Here is a 25,291-nt window from a genome sequence, read left to right as displayed (position 1 = left end):
ATTAAATTATAATAAAAAAATAAATTAAAGAAATTACATAGAAAATTGAGAACTTTTTAAATAGTTGATTTGATATTAACATTGATATTTTTTTTTCAGAATTTTATGATATCTTTAAATTTATATTTTATTCAAAAATAAAATCATTATTGCTTTCTTATACACATATAAAATCCTATTAAAACATTGACAAAAACAAATAATAAAATAAAACATTAATATCGAGATGTATCTCCCTCCGTTCCACGAATAAATTTTATAAATGGATCCATCAAACAATCTCTTGTATCCGGTTTTTATCTTTACCGAATACCAGATTCGTCATCTGGGAACACCCGGATAAAATCTGAATACAACCGGACCGGACCGGACCGGACCTGACCTACTCAATATGGAAGCATTGTCATACTCGGAGGAAGAGATTTTGTAGTTCACTCTACGGAGAACAAAAGGAAAGCCGACGTTGTAACGAAATCTAAACTTGAAGATTTGGTATAACCAAATAGAGATTGGCCAGATCAAGCATCGTTCTTGATCCATTTGTTGTTCTTCTAGTGTGAACACATGAACTACTTGTTAGGGTTTCAAACTTGATCGCAACATTTCTATCTGCTTAGGGTTTTGTGCGTTCATACATGTGTTCTTGAATCTTAGTTCCAAGATTGGGAAAAATGGTGGATGATTCTGAACAAGGAGAAAAAGAACTAGACCTCGTGGGTTCGTATTTCTTGAAGTTATGGAGATTTAAGTCCAAGAGGGCTGCGGCTTCATCTGCAAAAGACGTTGAAATGGGGAATTTAGATAATGAAGACGAAGAACTAGAAGAAGAGGAGGAGTCGGTTCCCACGGAGCTTGACACTTTGAACAGTTCGGGTGGGTTCTCGATTGTGTTACCGGATAAGCTATCCGTTCAGTATCCGAGCGTGAACTTACATGGCCACGATGTGGGTGTTGTTCAGGCCAATTGTCCAGCTCCCGTCAAGCGTCTTGTCTATTACTTTGAGATTTATGTCAAGAATGCTGGTGCCAAAGGCTATGTCTCTATTGGATTCACCACCGAGGGTTTCAATATGCGCAGACAACCTGGGTATGTATGCAATAACTAATCATCCTTGGTGTATGTTAATACAAAGCCAAATGACTGACACTGTATTAGTTAATATTTACTAGAGATCACATGTAAATTGTACCTGATGCATTAAAATCTGAAACTGCTGTTTTAATAATTCTTCAACTTCAATTGTGGTCATTACTTTGTTAAGAATTCTTATGTTTGTGTTGCAAGTCAGTTAGCTCTAAATTGCAACATGAACATCTTCTGATTTTCAAGTGGGCGTTAGAATAAGGTACAAGATTAGATGTGGAGGAGAAGATGGCACAAGAGATAAAAATGAGTTTTTTCTTCGTTTAGCCAAATCAATGCAATACCTAATACCTCTGCCCGATTTATCCACTTCCTCTCACCCTTCAACATGAGATTCACTTCCTCTATATATTATAAGAGATTCACTTTTGCACTGAAACAGAAATGAAAATAGAAATGTAAAATATAATTACTTCATTTACCCCAAACCCAAAGTTATTACTTCTCATCCTTTTTTCATGCTGGAACCTACATATGTTGCAACATGTTTTCCAACTTCCAATAAGAAGGTTCATGATGGGTTTCAAATATTCTTTTTTACTTATCTTGAAAACAAGATGCAATTTGAATTCGCGTCATAGCTTAGGAGGTTACTGAATATGTATCTTTTACCAAGATGAAGTTGATTAATTGTACATGTTACTAAATAGGAACTTGTTGATTATTTGCAAGTGTAAGTTTCTTGTAGTAGTTTTGGGTACTAAGAATGGTCCTAAAGGATTTTGTTTACACATGATCTTGGGGTTCTTTAAACAAGTTATATTGCAAATAACTTTGGAATAGTTTCTTATCTAACTAAACAAACTAGAATATACTTTTAAACCGGGAGAATCCATTTTAGGTGAATGTTGTCAAGAACTTGGAGTATTCTATAAGGTCAAATATTCCTAAGGAATAGTGCGAGCATGAATGACATTTAACTTGGGTAATCATGTACTTTATATTTATATCAATTATTTAGGACTAGTGACTGTTTACTAGGATATTAATTTACAAAGATTGACATCGGTTTTAGAAAAATAAGTATAGATAGGAGAGTCGAGGGAGAGGGAAAATAAATTGGAGGGGAACACATAGCAATTTTTTATTCTCCAAGCAACATTCTTACCATTACAACCAACCTTTCCATAACACTAACTCAAACGACACTCGCCCTTTCCTCTAGAATTTCGTCGGAACTAACATAACAACCGCACTGAGTTATGGACACCTCTATTCTATTTCTTATTTACAATAAACTTCCTAGCTTTTATATTAATATTTCAACACCTCATGGTAGGGATTGAGGAAATCTTCGATGCTAATCCTATTGGTCTTCCTGAAATGTCTTTGAGGGCAATGTGCTGTGGTTTCAACGATGAACTTTTTTTTCCTAACATTTGGCCAAAATTGCGTTGGACTAACTAAAGTTAACCATGTTGGTCCAAATGAGGAGATGAATGGATTGGTAAATATTCTTCTTCCAATGCAAACACATGAATATTGGATGAACCTATGTGGAATTTGCTTACTTCGAGATCTTATACAACACATGAGCCAAAATACTTTGGGAGAAACCTTTCCTGTTTTAGAGTCGGTGACTAAGTTGCTTACAATGTCTATGCCATATGTCCTAACTTTAAACATATGTGTTACACCCCTAACTTTCAACATTCATATTCTCAATTGTCACAACATGTAAGGAGTGGGATCGGAGTCGATGAACACTAAATTGCACGACTTGTGGAAGCTTAGCATAACATCATCACGTTAGATTCATAATACTCGTTGCAAATAATCAAATGTTACAATCTTTAAGACTTTAACTAATGCGGAAGCAATCTTTGATTTCACAACTAATCGTGTTTCTTTTATCGTTGGATGTACTTGCCTCATAACCTGGGTGGGAAAGAGTAAGGGGTGAACGACAGCGCTCGAGTCTTGACAAGAAACTATGCTCTAAGGCAGAAATATTAATGCAAGAGCTAGGGAATATCAATACGAAAAGAATAATCGTTACGACAGCAGAATAGCCAATAAGATGAGAATGTATCATAATATCAGTAATTTCTGACACGTAACTCCATAAATCATACTCGACAAGACTAAGCCAACACAATAATCGTAGTTGTAACATTAATCTCCCTACTTTAGTGTGAGATCATATGGTCCTTTTGGGACTCAACGTTAACTGGGATCATTTACCCAGGCACAATCACTATTTTCTCAAAAAAGTTATGTTATACCATATATAATTGCTTCTGTGTAGGTGGACAGTTCGGCTTAGACAGAAAGGCTTTTGGTTGTCGTCTTGAAAGACTCCATCCTACCATGTAGGAATGCTATATTTATTTATCGGCACAATCACTTATTCACTTATAAAGGCCTTTTGTTCCATTCTATATGTCATAGGAACATCAAATATTTATAGAATACCAGTAATTTTGCATTGACACCACGGAGGCTGATTAATGATGCGAAACTCATTTTTGCATTATAAACACCTGGTTGGCTAGCCAATGATACAAAAGTTCACTTCCTGTATTGTCCAAAGATGTATGAGAAAAATAATCAATTATTATGGATTCGTGATCATTGCCCCTTGGTCAGACCACAAGAATCACATTCTAGAACTAAAAAGAGTAATCAATGGTGAAATGACATTTATTAAATGGTCCAGCAAAAGGAAACGAAGAATAGGCTTAAAGGTGTAGTGAATAGAAACTTACTGTAGTTTAAGTACAACAAGTAGGTTGAAGCACTGATGGGTGCGTATTGCTTTTGATTCGTATCTTGGAACGGAAAGTACTCAAAAATTTCTTACAATAAATCAGCTCATTTTCATTTTGTTTGCTGTAATTCTCTTAAATTCCAGATATGGTTTTGTGAAGTAAGGCTTCTCTATTTATACTAAGGGGGCGTTTGGTTCGCTTTAAGGAATAAAAATGGGATTGGTAATTAAAATAGGTGTAGAATGGGAATCATTATTTTCATTCCATTCTATTATATTATTAGGGATTCCTTAAAATTAATTAATAATAAAAAACAAAAAAGAAACTTGATAGCCACCTAATCCATCGCATAGCATCATCTTTCCAATGCACATCTTGGTAGACGGGAAGGAGTGAGAGGCAGAATTAAAAGAAAAAGTTCCTATTCCCATTGAGGAGAAATGATTTTTTAACAAATCTATTATAATGATTGATTAATTTTTTGAAACCAAACATCATTTTTCATTCCTTGATTGAACCAAACATAATCAATGATTATCATTTATATTCATTACCTTCTAATACCCCCAACCAAGCACACCCTAAGGTTCACAACATTACAATGGAGGAGAGGGATACTTTCAATGACCATACCTGCATATATGCCTTGGCAAAAAATTTAGTCGAATTCATCTTTTCAATAGTCTTCCACTGCATCAGCCTGCATCCCTTGTCGATATAGATTTTTTTCCGACGTCAGAGAAATTTGTTCTAATATGGCTAGCGATGAATCACTAATCTGGCAGCAGCCTTGCACAGCCAAATGTCAGCAATCAGCTGCTATTATAACAGCTGTCTTGTCCCTTTTCATCTCTTGCTATTTGACTTCCAGCTCTTATATGTGAATTTGGGGAATTTTTTTACCAACCTACCTTTAAGCTTGTCATGCTTGCAAGTTAAGGTCGTGCATTATCACCATCCACAACTAGCTTAGATAGAGTTTCCTCCTAAAGTCTTGACCCTACGCTATTAAGGCAAATATTCTTGGATCCATATAGGAACAATAGTGGTGATGACCATGCAAAATTTTCCTTTAAACCATCTTGACAGGGAGTCAACTGCCACATTTTTTGTTCGTTTTCTATACGGAAGTTCATAATCGGATCCCATCAACCTTGTAATTCATGTTTGTTTATATAGCTTGATCCATGGGATGTCTAACTTTGGTGTTCCATCTTATGATGGAAATTTTGGTTGCCAATAGGTGGTATCTCCACTTGAATTATGCATGAACTACACTAACACACTCTCTCTCTGCGCAGTTAATCGCATAACTATAGCTGGGGTCCTCGACCGAATCACAATATAGTTTAGGTGTTCAATAACAGGGCCTATTACCGCTTTTTGTAGATGAAATAAAAGTAAACCAAACAAGCCTGATAGGTGCAGTCTGTGGGATGTACGCAGACCTCACCTCTACCCCATAAAGTAGAGTGGTTGTTTCCATGAAGACCCATGACTTGTGAAAAGTGTGCGGAAAAAGAACATGAGACAAGAAAAGCGAGTTAGTAGCAGACAACAACATACTAACAAAAGTAGGTACAATAAAACCTTGAGAAAACTCACAAACCCAATAGTTTAACTTAGGATTCTAGTAGCCTAACGACCGACTCAGTAACTCTAACCCCTCTATATCTCGAGCTCCCATCTATGCTAGCTACATATCCCTACCCCTAGTCTGCCACCCTAATTTGCGTCTCCGATAACTCCTATCAAAGGTCAATTTTTGTAGATGAAATAGTGGTGTGAAATCCAAATTTGGGTGTTGGGTTGTACATGTCCTTCATCGGGATTAGTGTTTGGTAACTCATGCAAGTATACATGTGTGAACACTATCACTTTTCAAGTAATAAACTTGTAACTTGTAAGAACTAAGTATCATATTCCAGAGGGAAAGGTATCTTTAAGTTGCAAGATCTCAAGGTGAAAGGTTAACTTCAGATGGCGAATTCGAAGAAATTCTTTTGGAGCAAGTTTAACAACTAAAAGTGTTTGGCAAAATATAAAAAGAATCAAGGGTGTAAGATTTGGATGAGATGAAACACAAATTTTAGCTGACAATTGCCCTAGCAATGCCGCAACAATGCTTCAACAATAGTTACCACCACCTATTTCAAGGATACTCTCTCAAGCTTTTCAAAATACACAAGCCTTGCTATTAAGTCTCCATATCTCTATGTAAGACAGAAGTTTTAGATAAAGCATGTTATGTTTCTTTAAAATACATGGAGAACAAATCTCTTTGTTTAAAGCAACTCTCTCGAGCCTATTCCCAAAGTCATCCATGTTGATGTGTTCTAAGTAGCTTATCTCTGAGTCTGCTACACTTCAATAAGCGATCAACTTGTCAAGAAGTATTGTGTTTTCTTTATAAACTCGAATGAGATGGTGGAACATCATATTGAGAAACGATTTCCACCTTCTTTTGGTCGTTATCTCATCTTAACCTCACACCCAAGCTCAAGGCTTTAGCCTCTCATAGCTTGAGGTGATGCTTAAATAAAATAAGACAAAAAGGAATGACATTAAAGACAAGAGGTAAATGTGCCGCAATAATTGCTACAACAACGCAAGACAAAAATTAAAGTACAAGAATGTAAGAGCCAAATGTTAGAACTTTTATTTGAATGCTTCAAATTGCAACTACAAGTACTGAAATCTGGAACTAACAAATGACATATTAAACTCAACCCCAAGCTCTCCTTATGTAGGAAGGAAGAGAGCACAAAAGGAAAATCCTTAGGGGTTTATACCCGAAGTACAATACAAAAGAAGGTACACTCCCAATTGTTTAACTCTAAAGAAGAACTTGCAGGGATATTTTCTTTTTTCAGATCTTACTCCAGCAGATAATTGTGAGTTGTCACGATACTTCTGCACTCGCATCTGCTCCAACCAACAGATGAACTAGTACTTAGAATTGATTGTCATATCTTCAAGGTTATGCATTATTTCTTATACGTTTGACGTTTCATTATTATTTTCTCTCTAATTGAATAACCGTTAAGCAAACATGTCTTTCTTAACTGCTTCTGGTGATAGGTTTAACATGTGACTCTCACTGAGTAGTTAGGTATGCAGAAACAAGAATTTGGATTTGGAACTAAAATATCACCCAGATGAAGCACTAAGCAATACTGTGATTGAAAGTGCCACAATAGCACCATTCTTTCATCCAAATAGACGGAACATAAATTTATTTCCCTTGTGCTTAGTTAGATCTATGGCAGATTAGTTCTATGCTCTTTAGCTTGTATTTCTGAAATAGTTTTGAACTTTGTACTGTGTGACAGCTGGGAAGCAAACAGTTTTGGATATCATGGGGATGATGGACTGCTTTATCGTGGACAAGGAAAAGGAGAGGCGTTTGGCCCAACTTATTCCACTGGTGATACAGTCGGTGGTGGAATTAACTATGGTTCACAGGAGTTCTTTTTCACGTAAGATTGTTTGTAGGCCTCTTTATGTTGGAATCTGACTTTAACTTTGACACATTGTCGTTGATTATATGAGAATGAGAACAATTAATAGTGCAGTTTTCTGTTATTTGCTTGTCCAGTAATCATTCTTTCAGGTACTTTACAGGAATATGTTTATGTTCTTGATGCCAGGAAAAATGGTCAAGTGGTTGGAACAGTAGAGAAAGATGTAAAAGGTCGCTTATATCCTACAATTGCTGTTCACAGTCAACATGAAGAGTAAGATTATGTGTTCTCTTTACAAGACGTAACTTTTGGGAAACTTTCTGTAAACTACAGCCACAATGTAGTATCGAGCGTCTTGTCATCCTCTTGTCAAGGATGCCCAGTTGGCTATTGCTTTCGGATTATGCATATCATATAGATCCAAAAATAATTAAAATGATTGAGGGTCTGCTATCCAAATTGATGGTTTAGTTATATGTGCTGGAATTTCAATGGACATCTTTATTCTTGTTCTGAACACGGAAAACTGATTTACCTCTACTGGCGCCACTTGTGTGAATCTCAAAATGAGATACAAATGATATAGGTTCTTTAGCGAAGTCGCAGTGACAGAACATCAGATTTTCAAGATTTTCTGTACTTCAATTTGATGTTGGTCCAATGTGCCCTGGCTTTATCCAAGAACATACAGAATTATATGTTTGTTAACTTCTGTCACCGTCCTTTTTCTGGAAGTGGTTGGAGTTCAATTTTGTGTAGAGGACAATGTGAACTTGAGAATGTTTTCATTTGCCAGCTTGACCAATCACCTTAACCAATCTCTTTTCATGCATTTATTTTCTCCTGGAATGTTCTCTAAATGTCGTTTATGTCTTTGTTACTTTGCTTGTCTAAGCGTAAATCTATGGCAACCACCAAATTTACCACTAAACTCATCCCTTTTTAAGAGAGAATGTGATTGTAAGGAGAAATAATGTACATTAACTCACATGTTTGTTATCTGAAAAATAATGTGGCGTCTGTGATGGTACATTTGGTGGTTACCATATGAAACAATTGGTATATTCTCAAAATTGTTGATCTTCTTCGGTATGCTGTTCTGTTTCAGGGTGAGTGTTAACTTTGGGAAAGATCCGTTTCTTTTTGACATCAAGGTAACCTATGGCATCCAATTTCCTTTCAACTTTTATTGTTGTGTTTTTATGTCTAGAACAGCTGGTTGTGATTTTTGACTTTCTGATTTGAAGCCTTCCAGGTATTAATTTGTTTAAAGTGATGAGTATTTCTTGTAGTTGATCTTCTTCATAAACAAGTTTCCTTTCTATCTCTCTCTCAATTTCCATGTGCACACCTGCTTTGTAATTATGCTCATTTGTGGTGAGCATGTTAGTTGATTCGATAGTTACTTAAGTTTATGTGTGGTCTTGTATTAACTTCTCTGCTAGTTTTTGTTGGCTGGTAAATTCACATTATTGATCAATAATTACCTAGAGTTTCAGAACTGCTGAAGTTATTTTTGGTCTCATATTCGCATTCAGTGAGCTAACTAGAGTAGATTTGAAGGAGACACATCAATGGCAAGTTCTTTAGGTCCCTCCATCCCAAGGTCTTGGATTCAAGCCCTGGGAGGAGAGGGTTCTCCCTCACCAATAGATATATAAAAGTTGGTTAATTACTTTATGATTATGCACCTGATCTCGAAATTTGCTTAACAAAAACAATCACACAAATTACTTTCTAATGATGTGGTGAAGATATCATCTTGTTGTTTGATCTCTGAGATTGTTGGCACTTTCTGAGGAACATATCTGCAATCAACTCCAATTTGATCCACCTGCACACCTTAGTTCTTGTTAGTTAACTTAATGACTTGGTTACTGTTCCCTGTTTGCTGAGTTTGGTTCTTTTTTCTTTAGTATAGACATGCAATGGCGATTTTTGTGAGTCTCCACAAAAGTAATATTTATAAAACCTACTTGCACTAGCTAGGGTAAGTGAATTGTTTCCAGAGTCCAAGTGTTTAACAATATGATTCGAGTGAAATAAACAGGAATTCATTTATGATTACTTAATTAACAAACAATTAAGAATAAATGCAGAAAAATACGATGGTTTTTACAATGAAAAAGGAAATGACTCATTGCTCTTGTTACCATAGGTGCTCTTTCTATACCGTGTATCAAGGTCCAAGAAAAAGATATAACTCACATTCTGAGGCATCCTATCCTATCTAATGTATTCTTCTTTCACACCTTAATTTCACTAAACTGATATCCTCTGCAGATATAATTGACTAAGATGAAGATAACACCTATCTAGGGGTCAAACTTGATTTTTAATTGAGATAGCCAGTCCGACGTTCAACAAATTGAATATCAGTACAAGATTTCAATGTCACGATCAACAAAATGGGTTATACTGACCATTCAATTACAAGAGAACGAAATATTACAATCTCAGTGTTGCCATTGACGGTCACAAGGTCATTAGTTATTTGGAACAATGTCAAGATGCATGATGGCCAAATGGTGGTCGGCCCAGAAGAGATTTTGGTGAAAAAGAGAAAGGGCAAAGTTGTGTCTAAGTGATTATTTGGGCAAGGCGAAGGGCCTTCTTAGGTAAACATCCTCTGAAAGTTTCTAGTCAAATAGCACATGAAGTACAAAGAAAATTTTGCAAAATCACAAATTTGGGGGTAAAATTGACTGGTAGTATACCCATCTTCACCAGTAACATATGCATAATCAACACCGTCTGGCTATGCATTTCCATTGTGGTCAAAATTTGTAGTTCGGCATATGGTATAAACCATTAAACACTGTTATGAACCAGAAAGTGAAATCAAAACGGTTGAAATATTAATTGATAAGACTAGCATTTGAGAGGCCAGGCTCTCCTAAGAAGTTAAGCAATAATTTTTTCGATAGGGTTGAAAGATCAATTGATTAAACTAGCATTCGAGAGGCAGGCTATCCTCTCCAAAGAACAGACTCGATAATATTTTCTCAATTAATTTTATTCTACAACTCTTGCCTATTTATTACAAGGCGTAACAAACTTTGTGATAACAATTCTTTCTTGCCCCTACTAAGAAACTATCTCCAAATTTCCTGAATTATCCCTTTTTTTTCTCTTCTAGAATACATAAAACATACTGGTGGGCTTGGGGTTGTAGGTGGGTGCATAGCAGACACTTGTGGAATGTAGATTGTATCATTACATTGGAATTTGGATGCGATGTTTTGATTCTCTTTACTTGACATATCCCTATATAGTCTAGCTATTGATCCTTCCTTTTATTTTGGTCAACTGTTTGTTGCTTTCCTGTTTAGTATTCAGAATCTTTAAGTTCAATGCTTAGCCAAATTATTCGTTTAACCTTGAGAACATACGCAATAGAGTGCAGTAAATGTGAGATCATAGAATTCTGAGACATGATAAATAATATGATTGGGCAACAATGATATACCATATATCAGTCTGATAGTTTTCACAAAGCTTTTTCTCGTCCCAAGTAAAGGTTTCTTAACTCATCACATGGTACCCTTGCTGCAAATGGTAATGCACAACAAGAAAAATGATTATGAATACTCGCACAACGAAGTGGCTATAGCTTCCATAACCATAATCCAAGGTACAAGAGAGCATTATACAATGCTATGCAAGTTGCAAGTATGTGTTCATCTTTTCAGCACATAAAACCTATACTTGACTCATATTCCCCTCTCCTAGCTATAAGGTGGCATTACCCCAGAATATTTAATAGGGCTCTTGGAAGGAAGATGAACAAATGCAAACAGCTAAACATGCAGTTAAACTGAACCCGCACTGGCAGAGCATCAGAAAGTCGACTGAAAAGTAATACTTAGTCTGTCAACTACAATCCTTTAAGTCTTGTTATTGATCTATCAATAAACTGGAGAGGGGCTAATTTGGCGATGTTAAAACTAGTTGCTAATTTGGGGATGAGTCTCTTTATAAGTATTTTCCAAGAGTAATTGGAGGAGATGGGCTCTAAGATATTTGAGTTCAGGAGGAAGATGATTGAAAATCGTCCACTAGCTAAACAGAAATCATTTTTGGTATTTTGTTTTGTAGTTTATGCTTTTGATGCACCAATAGGTTTATATAACTAAAGCTGCAGCATGATTGCTCTTAGTATTCTTAAACTTGTAGCATTTTGTTTTAAGAATAACATAGGGTTAAAACCCGTAAATTCACAGATAAATATATAACATTGATTAAATTAATTATGTTCGTTTAACATCAGTTTGATAAGTGCCTCTAAATCATCAAGAAGATTTGATCATTGAATTCTTTTGCAAAAAAAATATATGTGTTCACATAACAATTGCAAATAAATATTCTTTTTTGTGATTTTTTAGTAGATCGATGCATGGGGGTTTGCTTAATATTACTACAAGGTCTTGGTTAATTCCATACTTTTATTATGAAAGCATGTTGTGATAAGATTATTCAACAATTATCATCCAATTCTATCAATAACACCTTGTTTGAAATAGTTCGGATGGCCAAAGATTTTTTTGTCAGTTGTATCATGCAGAATACTTATCAAACATTTTATTTGTTTATTATTTTGCATCAGTGTAGAATCTCTTAATCACTTGAAACTTCTAATCGATCAACTGTTCTTCATTCAAATTTATCAAACAACTAAGTTGACAACAATCTTTTCATCCCAAACTAGTTAACGGTTGCCGAAAGATGGATCAGGTAAATTGAAACTTTGAATGGAGCCATTAGTCTTTTGGAATGATTACCAATACAATGATATCTGAACCATGGCAAATTGAGGTAGGGGTTGTGAGAAGGTTTGGGCACAAAAAGAAGCTTAAAACTGCTGGAAAGATCATGAAAGTGATAAGTAGGTTGGGGTATAGTTCTGTTTATGGTTTCCTTCTTTGGACAGTTTGGAGTTGGATCTGACAAGTCACCAAAGAAAATCTAAAAATTTCATGTGGGATGTTGTATCCACACCTCAATATTAGCATACGCATACGCAAACCCTAATCTTTTTTGTCTAGTTGATTAACTCCTTGTACCCGTACTTCACTCACAACTTATCCATCTTCTCAAGGAGTGTTCCTATGTCGTGCGCTCATAAATGCACGGCCCATCGTATTGGGTCCAATGTGTTAATACCGTTGTCATGGCGTTTAGGCACGACTAGTCTTACCTTTGGTTTGGTGTACACATATGCTCGACCAACTCTTTGTTGCCTTTCTTTGCGCTCAGAAGGTTCTTTAGTATCCCAGACTTGGCTGATAGCTTCATTAAGCCTTGAAAACCTATGTAAATACTTAATTGCACCAGATGTGCAAAAGAATCCAAAATTGGATAAACAGTAATCTAAATAAGAACAAGATACCAGTTGGTGGTACTATCAACTAGTCCAAAGCCAAAAAGGTGATCTATTTTTCAGAAAACAAGAATTGCAGCCATATGTTAATTATCCGTTTGACACCACATCAGTGGAAGGAATCGTTTCATATTTTTGTTTTCGTTAGCATATCTTTTTCTGTAACTCATCTCCTCCTTTAGTTTTCTTTCACTGTTTGTTTTTTCAGAACTGTAAACTTGGATGGCAATATTCCCACAATATTCTTTCCAGAATACGGCACCATAGTATCATGTTTTGCATAACTTTTCCTCATTACTTCTGGCCTTGTTTATAAAGTTGAAATTCTACGGTAACCTTTCGTCTAAGACTCCATAAGTCAACATTATATCTTTTTGAAGAAAACAATACAATGAATTATATACCTATTTGTAAGAGCTTGTTTCTTTGCATTCGGTTGTATTGCATTATGCAATATAAATCTGTCAGTTCCTTGAGATGATCAAAGAAGGTTTTAAAGCACATGGTTGCCACCTTTCTTTATGGGAGCTAAAAAAGATACTATGCTGGCTCCGTTTTTAGGAACAAGGATGTTAGCAAAAAAATTGGCTCGAAACCTGGCAAATCTGTCCATATAAAGAATCTAGATTTGAAACTATAGTTTGTACGAAATCCAAATTGTTTTTTTTTTCTTGTTAGAATGGTTAATACTCCCACATATTCCATGTGTTGTTTACCAGCCAGCGAGAGCTATATGTAAACGTTACAGGTCTTCTTGGGCATCATTGTCAACCGAGTCAGTCTATCCTATTGTATTTTTATATGTCCAGCTTGTACCACTGTCAAGGAACCATTGTCTTGCCGTGTCACAGCTAACTTACTGTGGACTTGCGAGCTACAAAGTTGTTAAAAGCCAAGGTGCACTTAAGTTACTGGGACTTGCGACCTATAAGTGTGCATCTAATTTCTTTGACATTGTTGCTTTTAGATCGCTTAGCATACCAAACTTGACCTGCTTTCAGTTTATATATGGTTCTAGGATAAATCCTTACTAGTAAGTCCAAGTGTGATAACAACAAACTTTGCATGCATGCCTTTCTATTTACTTGCATTATTTATCAGATAGTTCTATATGCTGCATATAATGTGGTTGTGACTTCTTTCATGTTTGTATTGGTGAACAGGCATATGAAGCAGCACAAAGAGCAAAGCAACAGACGTATATTGAAAGAATAAGTATACCACAGACGGCTAGTTATGGGTGTGTATCTTACTATATTTTCCCCCACTAAATAAGCTTTGGCAATCCATATCAAATATTAGATTGGAACTTTTGTCTCACTCTGAACGATTCAGACCTCAATTTGCACATGTTAATTTAGAAATTTAGCCCTCATTCTGCAAGTCAAATATCTATTTACTTGTGTTGTGAGACATATGATAAGATATTACAGTTCTTCATTTTTTTCGTTAATGTTTTGAAATATAGGAGGGTTAGTGTCTCTAATGTCTTTTATAATGTTTATAAAGTATCACAGGACTGTGGCTTGCTGTGGTTTTCCATTAACATGAGTGGACCTATATTATCATCGTAATTGTTAGAAACCCAACCCTTAACCTCTACATTGCCTGAGAACGTAAATTCAGAATTGTAAAACCCAAATCTGCACTAAAGTACTCGTCACCAATAGCCTAGCTTCCGTTGATGTATGTTTCAGTCTTTGGTTGTCGGTAACCATAGATTCCTCCAAGCCACTCTATACATCTTCTTGGCTGCCATGATCATTTCTAGCAGGTCATCTTTCTTGCTCTTGTGTTTTATACCTCCCATCGTCATCTTTCTTGCTCTTGTGTTTTATACCTCCCATCGTCATCTTCTTTGTTAAAAGGACTCTTAGCAACAAATACTGCCAATTTGCACTCTTGGACAACCCTTTGTTATGATCTGTTGATCTTTGTGCATGATTAGGATATCTCATAATTGCCATTGGGTTCCTTCATATAGACCAACAGGCTTTGACAGTTCAATAGGACTTCCCATTAGTATATCTATCCAATTCCCTGCATTGAGTTCATCCTCAATTTTGAAGTACAACGCATTTGATCACATGACCTCAATTAGGAGTTTGTGAGACGCAAGACTAGGGTAGCAGATTGTAAGGACTTGTGTCTATTGTGGATGGGGAGTGTTAGAGAGTCGACACCTAGGTATCCAAGCCTCAGGGGGTGGGGCTTTTGTGTGACACATGATTTGGTTCACTTGTTCTTTTCCTTTTAGCACTTCATCGTTTGGAAGATTAATGGTTTCATATACTTATGTGTTTTAGAACTATTTTCTTATTGTGTAGTATGCTTATCTGTTCTTCCTTTTCTACAAACTCTTCTTCAACTCTTCTGAACTTCATTTCTTTATTTTTTTCTCTTTTGGTTTCTTTCAAAATTTTGACAAACCTCCGGAGTTGCTTAAGACTCCAAAAAATTCTTTGCAAAATCTATTTGCATGCTGGGGTTCTTCCTGGAAGCTGCATCTCTAATCCTTAGGGTGAGTATGGTGTGCTTACATCCTACCCTCTCACACCCTACTTCATCTGGGATTTGATGAGTTTATTTGGATGATATCAAATCTTCTGATATTTCTAAAAAATTGTCATATGTTAGTGGTTGTTTGCACTCTTGATTCATAAAATTCTCCTTCCTTTTTTGGTCTAGTGAAATTCTTACTACAAATTTTCATTAATTTGTGTACTTGGTACTGCATTTCTGTATGCCATTCTATTCTATCTGCTCGCCCATGTGATCTCACATGCCCAAATTGTGCCCCATTGATGTCATGGTGCTATTTGTATCAAACTGGATATTAGATTGACCAAATCAGCTTTTGTTGTGTATTCTTGTTTGTGGAAGGGTTACTCTTATTCATTTACGGTTTTAGAAAATCTTTCACTTAAGAGGGATGGAGTTCTGTTCTTCCAACATGCCTGATTTTTGTTCTTTACCACTTCATATGGCGGCTGGAAATAAAGACGGCCTCACCTTCTCGTAGATGGTGTTAGTGAGAGCCATTTTAGTACCCATAAACGTATCGATAAATTCGGGAATTGAATTTGTGCCAGCAGCCGCGGTAAGCCGGGGGGGGGGGGGAAGTGTTCTTCGCAATGACTGGCGAACAAATCGGAGTCCGGTGTACTCGGATCTTCCTGCTGCTGCCCTATTTGTCTAGATGTGAAGAGCGTATTTACCATGTGTGTGTTCAGGACTTCAGGCACATATAGATTTCCTGGTGTCATATACAACACTCACGACTCCTGTTCTTGTGGCTCCAATTGCCTGAATAGTTCTACTTTGAATTGCCTGAATAGTTCTAAAGATTGATTATCCATTTTCTGAACCCCATGACTTCCCATATAATCTCTATCCCTTGCATTGTGGCCATTCTGATTCTCTGTTAACCCGTGCCTGAAAGAACATGAGTGAGAACCCATGATTGAAAGAACAATTGCCCTCATGGTGCTCCTATCATTAATTATGTACATGTAGTCTTGTAAATATGCGGCCTATACTGCTTTCTCACCTGACAAAATTGTGCCTCCACGTTTTTTTGTTAGATTTAGTTGTTCTAAAAGCGTATGTAAAGAATTCTAGCATCCTGGATGGTATAAGTCATCACATCGTATTATCTGGATCCAGAGAACCAGTCAAGATATGATATATTGTTCATATTGTTGTAGCAACTGAAATCTTTTTTGATTAAAAAAATCTGCTTCTAAGTTGTCAATCGAAAHAAAAAAATAAAGGGTATGGATAAATGGAAGGATGAGAGAAAGAAAGAAGGCCGTGTAGTAGTAGGTAACCATACTTCAGGCAGATGCAGCTTAGGTTTTGCAATGTATTTCCCAAGGGAAGTTTGTTTAGATTGTAAATAGGTATTTACAGCCAAATTGCATTTCCAAAGTCTACGGGTTATTCTTAGGTTTGTTGTTTGTGGGGTTGATTGTGAGGAGGTCCCTCTCGTTTCATATTTGATTGCTTTCGTAGCTATGCATGGTTTGCCACTTCATCATCTTGATGTTCACCACATCCTCTTGTGGTTCAGGAGGGTTGGAAAGTGTTGTTTTTGGAGATCCTTACATGGTTTAAACAGTCTCCTAGAGTCTTGGTGCTTCGTACAGACTCTTGATTAGTTTGTTACATCAGCTTGTTGTCTCCCAAAGTGATGATGATGATTCTGTGTTTAGAAGCTCAAAAGTGGTAGGGACATTGTTCAGTTGTGGATGTGGATGACTATCATACTTCAGGGACAACTGGTCTATGTAGGTTTCTTTTAGGCTGTTTCAGATTGCATCTGCTGATACTCAAGTGCTTTCTGGGCATTGATGTCTCTCCATCTCATGAAGGACACTTTTTTCTCATTAAATGCATTGTTAATCTTCTATCTGATTCTTGATTGCTTGGGTGTGAACATGTTGAGTCACCAATTATTAAGAATGGCTGTTAATTCAAGAACAAATAGTACACAAGACTTGTGAGAAACTGATTCTTTTATTGTGATCCTGCCAAACACTGCCTATTCTCAGATGGCACAGGGCAGTTCATATTGCTGATGTAATTATTAGACCTTCCCTTCTGTATGCAGAGAGAACCATACATACAAACATTGCATTCCACAGGCTAAACATCAAAATGGTGGTGTCATTTACTCATGGTGTATACTCTTTCCAAAATACAAGCTTGTTATTAATGTTTATGAGTGGAACCGCGAAATAAAATTGAAGTCATTTTACAATAATTCCTTATGTAATAGCAGATAGCTTAAAAGAAAGTAGGGCATTGAAAACATAATTGAATATACTAAAAGGAGGAATGTGCTTTAATTGGCAAGGTTCCTCTTTTCATTTTTGTTGTGTTCATGTTCTTGGGAAGTCAATTTGTATATCCAAGTTGATCATTTGTGTCTAATAGTAGATAGTCTGCTCTTAAAATGTTTTTAACTATTTTTCTTGTAACCTGGCTATCAGAATTGTTCGTTCCTACCTACAGCATTATGGCTACGAGGACACCCTGCATGTCTTTGATGTGGCTAGCCAAAGTTCAGTTCCTCCTATTACTGGTATTCATGATAACGGGTTCAATGAGCATGGCGTGTATGCATTAAAGCATAGAAAAATTCTTCGAAAGGTATGAAATGACGATGCATGGTTTCCACGATGATATTGTTGATTACTACAAGAGTACATTATTCATTTTTGCCATTTTAACATTTCTATCGTGTCATTTTGTATCGTAAGATGTATGGTCTGAGGGGAAAGAAGTTGTGCTCATAGGTTCTATTTGGATCCCTTTTACTTGATGTGAGAATTGGGATGAGGATCATAAATGGTGAATGAAGGATGGAGATGAATGGTGCAAAGGATAGCATTCTATATTTTTGTTTGGGCTCTATTTTCCTCTGAGATGAGAAACTTTTCAGTAGTATCAACAACAATAATAAATCCTTTTATACCAGATTAATTGGGATAGTCTAAATGTGAAACCAAAATATATTATAATGTAAAAGAACATAGACTAAGGTGCTAGATAAGTAAGTTGGGAAGATCAAATTATCAGAAAATTATATCTGAACCCCAGATATAGCCACTGGGAAGGCAAGAAAACAAAAGCTTTCTGAATAACCTTTAAGGGAAGAAATTTTGACTCAAGATGGTTGAGTTCCACTCTGCAAGCAATAATAATTGAAATGAAATATCTTTGAACAAAATTTAGTTGTTACTATTGTATTCTCACTGTGCAACGAACATGCCCTCTACTATTTTTGTGACATCGGGATGCCTCTTTCTCCACAAAAGGAGTTTGCGAAAGCTCGCAATTACCAAACTGTATGGATGTGTTGAACCCATAAAGGAGTCTGCCAATGCTAGCAATCACCAAACTGTATGGATGTGGGTTTCACTAGGCACCACTCCTTCCTGGAAATCTAATGCAATAATTAAGACTAAATTAATGATAAAACATGGTTTATATTTTCTTTCCCTAGTTATCTCTTTCACTGCACTTTCTTCAAACAACTAGTCTATTTATATGTTCTCTTGGTTTGCTACATGTACTTGTGGTTATATGGGCCTCCTGCTGTAGCATATCTGGAAAACATTATTTGAATTCTAACTTCTAAGAGATTGGTAAGATTACAAATTTTCAATTGTAAAGGAATATGGCTTTTAATGTGAGTGGAACAGTATATGATAGCTGGGAAAAAGTGAAACATGCTGTTTGATGCTTGCTGGTTATATATCCACTGAATTAGGTCATAGTATGGTTAACATACTCCACACACACACACACATACATATATATATATGAAGGCGGTGGATCCTCTTAACATTTTTATGCTATGTGCATTTCATCCTTCATGCTTCCAAATTCCTGTGCTGGAAATAAATTTTGAAGTGAGGGAAAGAATGGAGGATCTTTACTTATCTGTTCTGTTTCTGATGCAACAAGTTTAGATATTCAATTAATCAAATCTTACTTTCTTTTGCTTTCCTATCCTTTCTAATAGTTCTAGCATATTGCTTTTGTTCTATTTCTTGTAGTGCTTTCATTATTTAATATGGTTACACAATGTGTATGTGATAGTATCCCAGACTCTTGACGTTTTATCATTGATCTGCAGTATGCTTTGCTTTTTAAATATTTTTATTATTGGAATGTTGATGGTGTAGCATTTTTTTTTCTTTTATTTTTTGAACTCATGAAGGCGGTTTCCCATTTCAATGATGCTATGGCTGTTTTTATTCTTCTCTTAGGAATCCGCACTTGGATCAGTTCTGTCCCATCCTCACCCTGAAAGTTTCTTAATGATAACATATCCTGTTTTACACTGTGTTCTCTAATCTTGAGAGAAAAGAAAGGAAAAGAAATGGATGGAAAAGAAAGGGAGGGAAAAGATAGGGAAGGAAAATAATTTTTTCATCTGTGTTCTCGAAAGGGAAGGAAAAAGAAGGAAAAGAGAAGGAAGAAAATAGTTTTTCATGTTCTTGGACAGGAGAGAAAGGAAATATGTCATTTTACAAATATACCCTTTAAAAATATATCCTTTATAATAAAAGGCTGGGTAGTTTTGTAAATTTAATAATTTTTTAAATGGTTTTAATTTCTTTACTTTCCTTTCCTTCCCTTTCCTCCCACATGTGGAAGGAAAGTTTTGGGAGGAAACTTATCATTACTTTCCTTCCGTTTCCTTTCCTTTCTCTCCTAAAAAAAGTTTCGAGAACACAAGTTGTTTTTACTTTCCTTCCGTTTCCCTCCCTTTCCTTTCCTTTCCCTCGTAAAAAAGGTTTCGAGAACACAGCATTACTGAAGTACATGTTCATTGAACCTGACTGTGTACAAGATGATTTTATTCTTCTTGATTGAGCAACATGAAACTACATTTTTTATCATAGTTTAAAAACATCCACATGACATGGCAATGAAATGAATTTAATCTACTTTCAAAATGATTTGCATGTTCGAACTAAAACTGGCTGCAACAGCATTGGCAGCTATTTCTAATATCTATACTCATGTATGTCTTATCTTCACTAATATACGTGTCAAAACTCAAGACTTGACCTATATTTTTCTTTTATGAAGCTAATCAAGGATGGTCAAATTGATGATGCATTTGGTAATCTACGTGAGTGGTATCCTCAGACGGTTCAGGTAAAGAATTTAATGCATTAGATACTCTGTTATTTACTCTAGCTTATTATTCATAAGAAAAATGAATGAAAAAAAGGACAGCGGTTTGACCTCCTTTTACTAAGCTCTAACATTACGGTTTCTTAAAAAGTGTATTGTTATGCCAGTTTAATGTTTAATCACCAATTTTACAAAGGCGTTAGGGTGGTGAGCATAATGTTGCACACATGGCAAATTATTAGTTTGTTGGCCCCATGGGGCTTGGGAAATGATTCAAACCTGTAACCTCACATTAATCATATGAACCCTAGAGATTTCACACCTCTTTGGGTTTTGATATTTTATGCTGCATCTTTTAGTCGTCAACCCATTCAAATCTTGCATGCAGCATCTCCACGATGCCATCTCAAACTTAAGAACATTGTGCTTTAATGCTAAGCAATCTTATTTTTCTCTTCTACTGTTGTTCATTAAGGAATGCATTTATCCCAGAACTTACTAATTTAACTCTACATGAATTAAGCTTAACCTGGCTAAAGTATCAATTTCCTTACATGTTTTTGCGTTTTCGAGTTGATCAAACACACTATCTTTGAACTTTTATGAAGGTATGTGACTTGTATGAGAGAAGGATGGCTGCTGTAATGATTTAATCTCTCCATCTCTAGTCCCTCTTTAGTCGGTGAAAGGCATGAGACTCAACCTCTACCTTGGCCACCAACTTTGGATGGTATTGGCAAAAGGAACATAATACCACATATATACATATATCTTAAGTCATGTTTTCTTTTTCTTGACTTCCTGCATTCAGCCAAGTTTGGACAAGCCAGCATCTGTACTTCAACTTTAGAAAATTGCTAAGGTCATCTATTATTATTTTGCAAAATAACCCATTGTTGAATACCCGTTCTTGTGTTTATGTAATTTGTTTACTAAGAAGATGTTTTTAGATCATCTTAAGTCAGTGTTTACAAGCCTTCTACAACTTCTTGAGCATTTATGAATTCTGCTTCTTCAAGGATTATACATCCCTAAATTTTAGTATAGACTTTGTAAGTTTATTTTTATTTTTTTGTTGTTCTTGTTTCCCATTAAAGCCCACTTTGTGAATTTTGTTTGCTTCTAAGAGTACCTTTCAGTGGTAAAGTCAACAGAATCACAAGTACTTTAGTCTGTACCCTGAATCATTGCAATTCTTGGGAGGTGGACCTAGCTATGTAAATAATGGTTGCACGTGTTGCCATCTGACCCATTAAGTAGGCCACACGCATGCTCAAGCAATTATAAGATACTTGTGATATGAAGAATATTTTCTAGTCTGAAAGTATGTTAGGATTATACATGATTTACAGTTTAATTGTCAGAGGGTGGTAATGTTGAATAATTTGAAAAGCTTTCATGATTGTATTACTCAACTGGGAAGGCAGTGCGTTTGTAGGAAGATGAGTGCATTTATCACCTAGGTGGCAGTACTTAGAATGCAAGGAAAATAACTTATGCAATGCAGTTTGGAAAGTAAATGTACCATACTCCAAAAAATGTGATTAAATAGGAAGCTATTGAATAGTAGCTGCCACTGAAATCTGAAAACTTACTACCATCTCTTTCAAGAGACGAGCCTGTTTGAGCATTCTCATTTTTTTTTGGAGATCATTGCTCTGAATCTTCATTTCATTTTCTTTGTTCATAGCCCTTAATGTTGAAGAGTAGAACTCAAATTGATGTAAGTGTTCTTTCATTAGGTTTAAAAGGTCTGTTAGCCATGGGTTGGCACTCAAAAGAGATGAGCCACACTTCCAATTCAAATGGGTTCTTTCTGCTTGAGAATTGTTGTGGATCCAAAAACTTACTAGAGGAAGAATTGGTTACCAACATTAAATGACATAACCTATTATCATTATTGTAAAATGTTGGCGGTCCTTATCAATTCTATAGATTGAAAAGTACACCTAAAAAAATGTAGCTCTTATTTTTGGAGCACAGGGAGTGCAAATTTAGAGCAGCATGGAAGTTGCTTGCAGTTTCCAATATTTACAGATATACTCATGTCTCTCTTGTCCTTTTGATGTGCAATGCTAGAACTGAGATAATTTCTTGTAATTTCTACTGTTGCTCATATTATGCTGATCCTCATAAGAAATTTTACTCCCTGCAGGATGATACATCAGCCATTTGTCTTATGCTACACTGTCAAAAATTCATTGAACTAGTCCGGGTAAATAAATTTTCCCTTTTTGTTTTTGGCGATATTTTACACTATGTTACTTTGTTGAGGCTTATTTGTGATGTGTGAATTGTTTGATAATCGAGCTTTTCTGGGTGGAATCCTGGTTCTGCTTGCTGTTCAAATTTTCACTACTAACAATGGGAAAATGTATCGGACAAATGCTTATTGGGTATTTAATTTTTTTTCTTTCGGGTTGATAGGAATACGATTATCAACAGCTTTTGGTATAGTTTTCGTTATCTGCTCAAAATTTCGTCAGCAATTGCCCAAATTGTGCTTTATAACATGTACCATTGATGTGGGGACATCCAAATTGCATTTAAGCATGATTTTTGCGAATCATACAAGGATTAGTGATGATTTACCACCATTATTACTGTTGGGATTTCATAGAAGATGTAATGTGGGAAGAACAAAACTATACGAGAGGAAAATATACACAGTGGGAGGGTGAAAGTCTATGAAGTATAACAAAAATGGTTACCTCGTGGCAGCAGTTGGAAAATTTTGATACTCGATCATTGAAGCTGTAAAAGAAGTTTGCAATGCTCAAAAATTGAAGCGAACCTCAATGTTGCCACGCTTACTTTTCTCTGTTGTTCGTTGGCTCCATCTCAAATAACGGAATGTGTCTGTCTGTTGACCTATTCTTTCTTCGTTTTTCAGGTTGGACACCTGGAGGAAGCCGTGGATTATGGGAGGACTCACTTTGAAAAATTTTATAGCTTGAAAGAGTATGAAGATCTTGTTAAGGTAAATGAGGAAACTAAAAAACCTTAGGTGTTTAAATTAAAAAAAACTACATATTTACAAATTAATTAAAAAACTACAAATTTAACCATTCTGTATTCCTTAACTGGTGTTTAAATCTACATATAAACAAGGTAAATGGCACCTACTAAATGACTTGTAGATGTCATTTTTACAAACTAACTTTTTAGAATATGTTTTCAGGATTTTACGGAACGGACTGTTTAACACCAGAGGCACGTCACCCGAATTTCATTTGAGTTAATAAAATTATCGTAGAAGATCATGTTCTTAATTGAAAACTCATTTAACTTGATGACCCATATTTAACTAAATAACCTTCACTTTTACAAACTAACCCTGTAGTGTATTTTCAAGATTTTACGGGATAGACCGTTTTAACACCAGAGGCTGGTCGTTTAAATGTCATTGAGTTAAAATATTATTTTGTAGGACTGTGCTGCTTTGTTGGCATACGAAGAGCCAAAGAAATCGTCAGTGGGTTATCTTCTGGAGGAATCGCAGCTAGAAAACGTGGCGGATGCAGTGAACGCGATAATATTGTCGACAAACCCAGAGGTGAAAGACAATAGAAGCTGCTTGCATTCTTATCTGGAGAAGCTTTTGAGGCAACTAACTGCTTGCTTCTTAGAGAAAAGGTTGCTGAACGGAAATCAAGGCGAAGCTTTCCATCTGCGCAGAGTGCTCCTCGCGAAGAACAGTTAGTTGTTTTAGACCGATTCTTTTGATTCTCACCCGCTGTCGATATGTCCTGCCTGGCTCACTTTTACTATTTTTTCGTCTCAAATGTTTCGGTTGTAAAACTAAATTACCAAAGCTTTAGATGTACATTTTCTGAATCTGTACTGGTATAAGATGGTTGAATTAATCTGGTCTTTGCTGGTTATATCTGTGATATTTGGAATGTGCATGGCACAACCAAGGGGTAAAATAGTCATTTTTGGTCGTTTGGAACAGTTTATTCAGACAAATTAAACAAACAACAAATTATTTTTATTTATACATAATTTATCTATCTTGATAGCTTAATTCATACAGAATTTATCTATCTAGACGACTTAATTCATATAGAACATGTTACGGAGAAACAACTTAATTCAAACAGAACGTTTTACGGAAAAACAACCCATAAGCCTTAGGGTTTTTTTGGCAACCATGGGCAGGGGTGCCCAAAAACCCAATCAACCCAATTCAACACGAAATAACTCAACCGGAAACAACCCGACGTCTAATTGAGTTGTAAAATTGTCAAACTGTATTATGATGTAACTTATTGTATGTTTTAGGTACAAACCACATCATACTGTAATTTGCGTGCCAGGCATATGCAGTGTAATTTGTGATTCGGAAAATTGTTCAAATCACATATGGTTTGGTTTGCGGTTTTAACTCTAAATGGCACCACATCGAATTGCAAACACTCCTAGTTTATGATAACTGATGCATGTGATTTTGTAATATTTGCATTTGAATGTTGCCTATTGGACCTTGTGAGATACAAAACGACTTCAATCTTGCAATCTAACTCGCTTCACGGGACCGTGTGTAGTTCAAGCTCGTGTACTAAGTCGTGCAGAGTTCCACTTTTTGTTTACAAACTCATGCTAGATCTGCCTTTGGAAAATGTATTCTCCAAGATAAGGATTGTTTACTGAGTGTCTATAACCTCTTGTCGGATAAATGGTGCTCTGTGCACTTATCCGGTATGAGGCTATAAACACTTGGTAAACAACATTATCTCTTACAGAATAAGAGATAATGTTGTTTACTCACTGATATGTTGACAGAATAAGAGATAATATTGTTTACTCACTGATATGTTGACAGAATAAGAGATAATGCTTCAAAAAGATTTAACATATTTATGCTTTGATTCAAGGTTTTTTGGTTTATGTTCCGATTTGGAGTTTTTAAAAGTAGTTTTAGGGTTTGTTATGA

The 25,291-nt window shown here is 35.8% G+C and overlaps 1 protein-coding gene across 3 annotated transcripts; it reads left to right on the top strand.

Moving 5' to 3' along the window:
* Positions 1-382: 382 nt before the first annotated feature.
* LOC112511699 (ran-binding protein M homolog) lies at positions 383-24,239 on the top strand. 3 transcript variants are annotated; one of them, XM_025117408.1, is made up of 10 exons: positions 383-1,087; positions 7,188-7,334; positions 7,506-7,592; positions 8,428-8,473; positions 13,863-13,939; positions 17,694-17,853; positions 20,308-20,376; positions 22,511-22,570; positions 23,249-23,335; positions 23,786-24,239. In XM_025117408.1, exons 1-10 carry the CDS (start codon positions 672-674, stop codon positions 24,056-24,058), a joined length of 1,422 nt encoding a protein of 473 aa, XP_024973176.1. In that variant the 5' UTR covers positions 383-671; the 3' UTR covers positions 24,059-24,239. The 3 variants fall into 3 exon arrangements, with proteins under 3 accessions (XP_024973176.1, XP_024973178.1, XP_024973177.1); XM_025117410.1 differs by having other exon boundaries at positions 388-1,087; positions 7,469-7,592; XM_025117409.1 differs by having other exon boundaries at positions 388-1,087; positions 7,454-7,592.
* Positions 24,240-25,291: the final 1,052 nt, after the last annotated feature.

The sequence above is a fragment of the Cynara cardunculus genome, assembly GCF_001531365.2.
Source record: "Cynara cardunculus var. scolymus isolate 2C chromosome LG 4, CcrdV1, whole genome shotgun sequence".
NCBI classification, from domain to species: domain Eukaryota; kingdom Viridiplantae; phylum Streptophyta; class Magnoliopsida; order Asterales; family Asteraceae; genus Cynara; species Cynara cardunculus.
The sequence above is the reverse complement of the archived record's forward strand: the minus strand, read 5'-3'. Positions and strand labels throughout refer to the sequence as shown.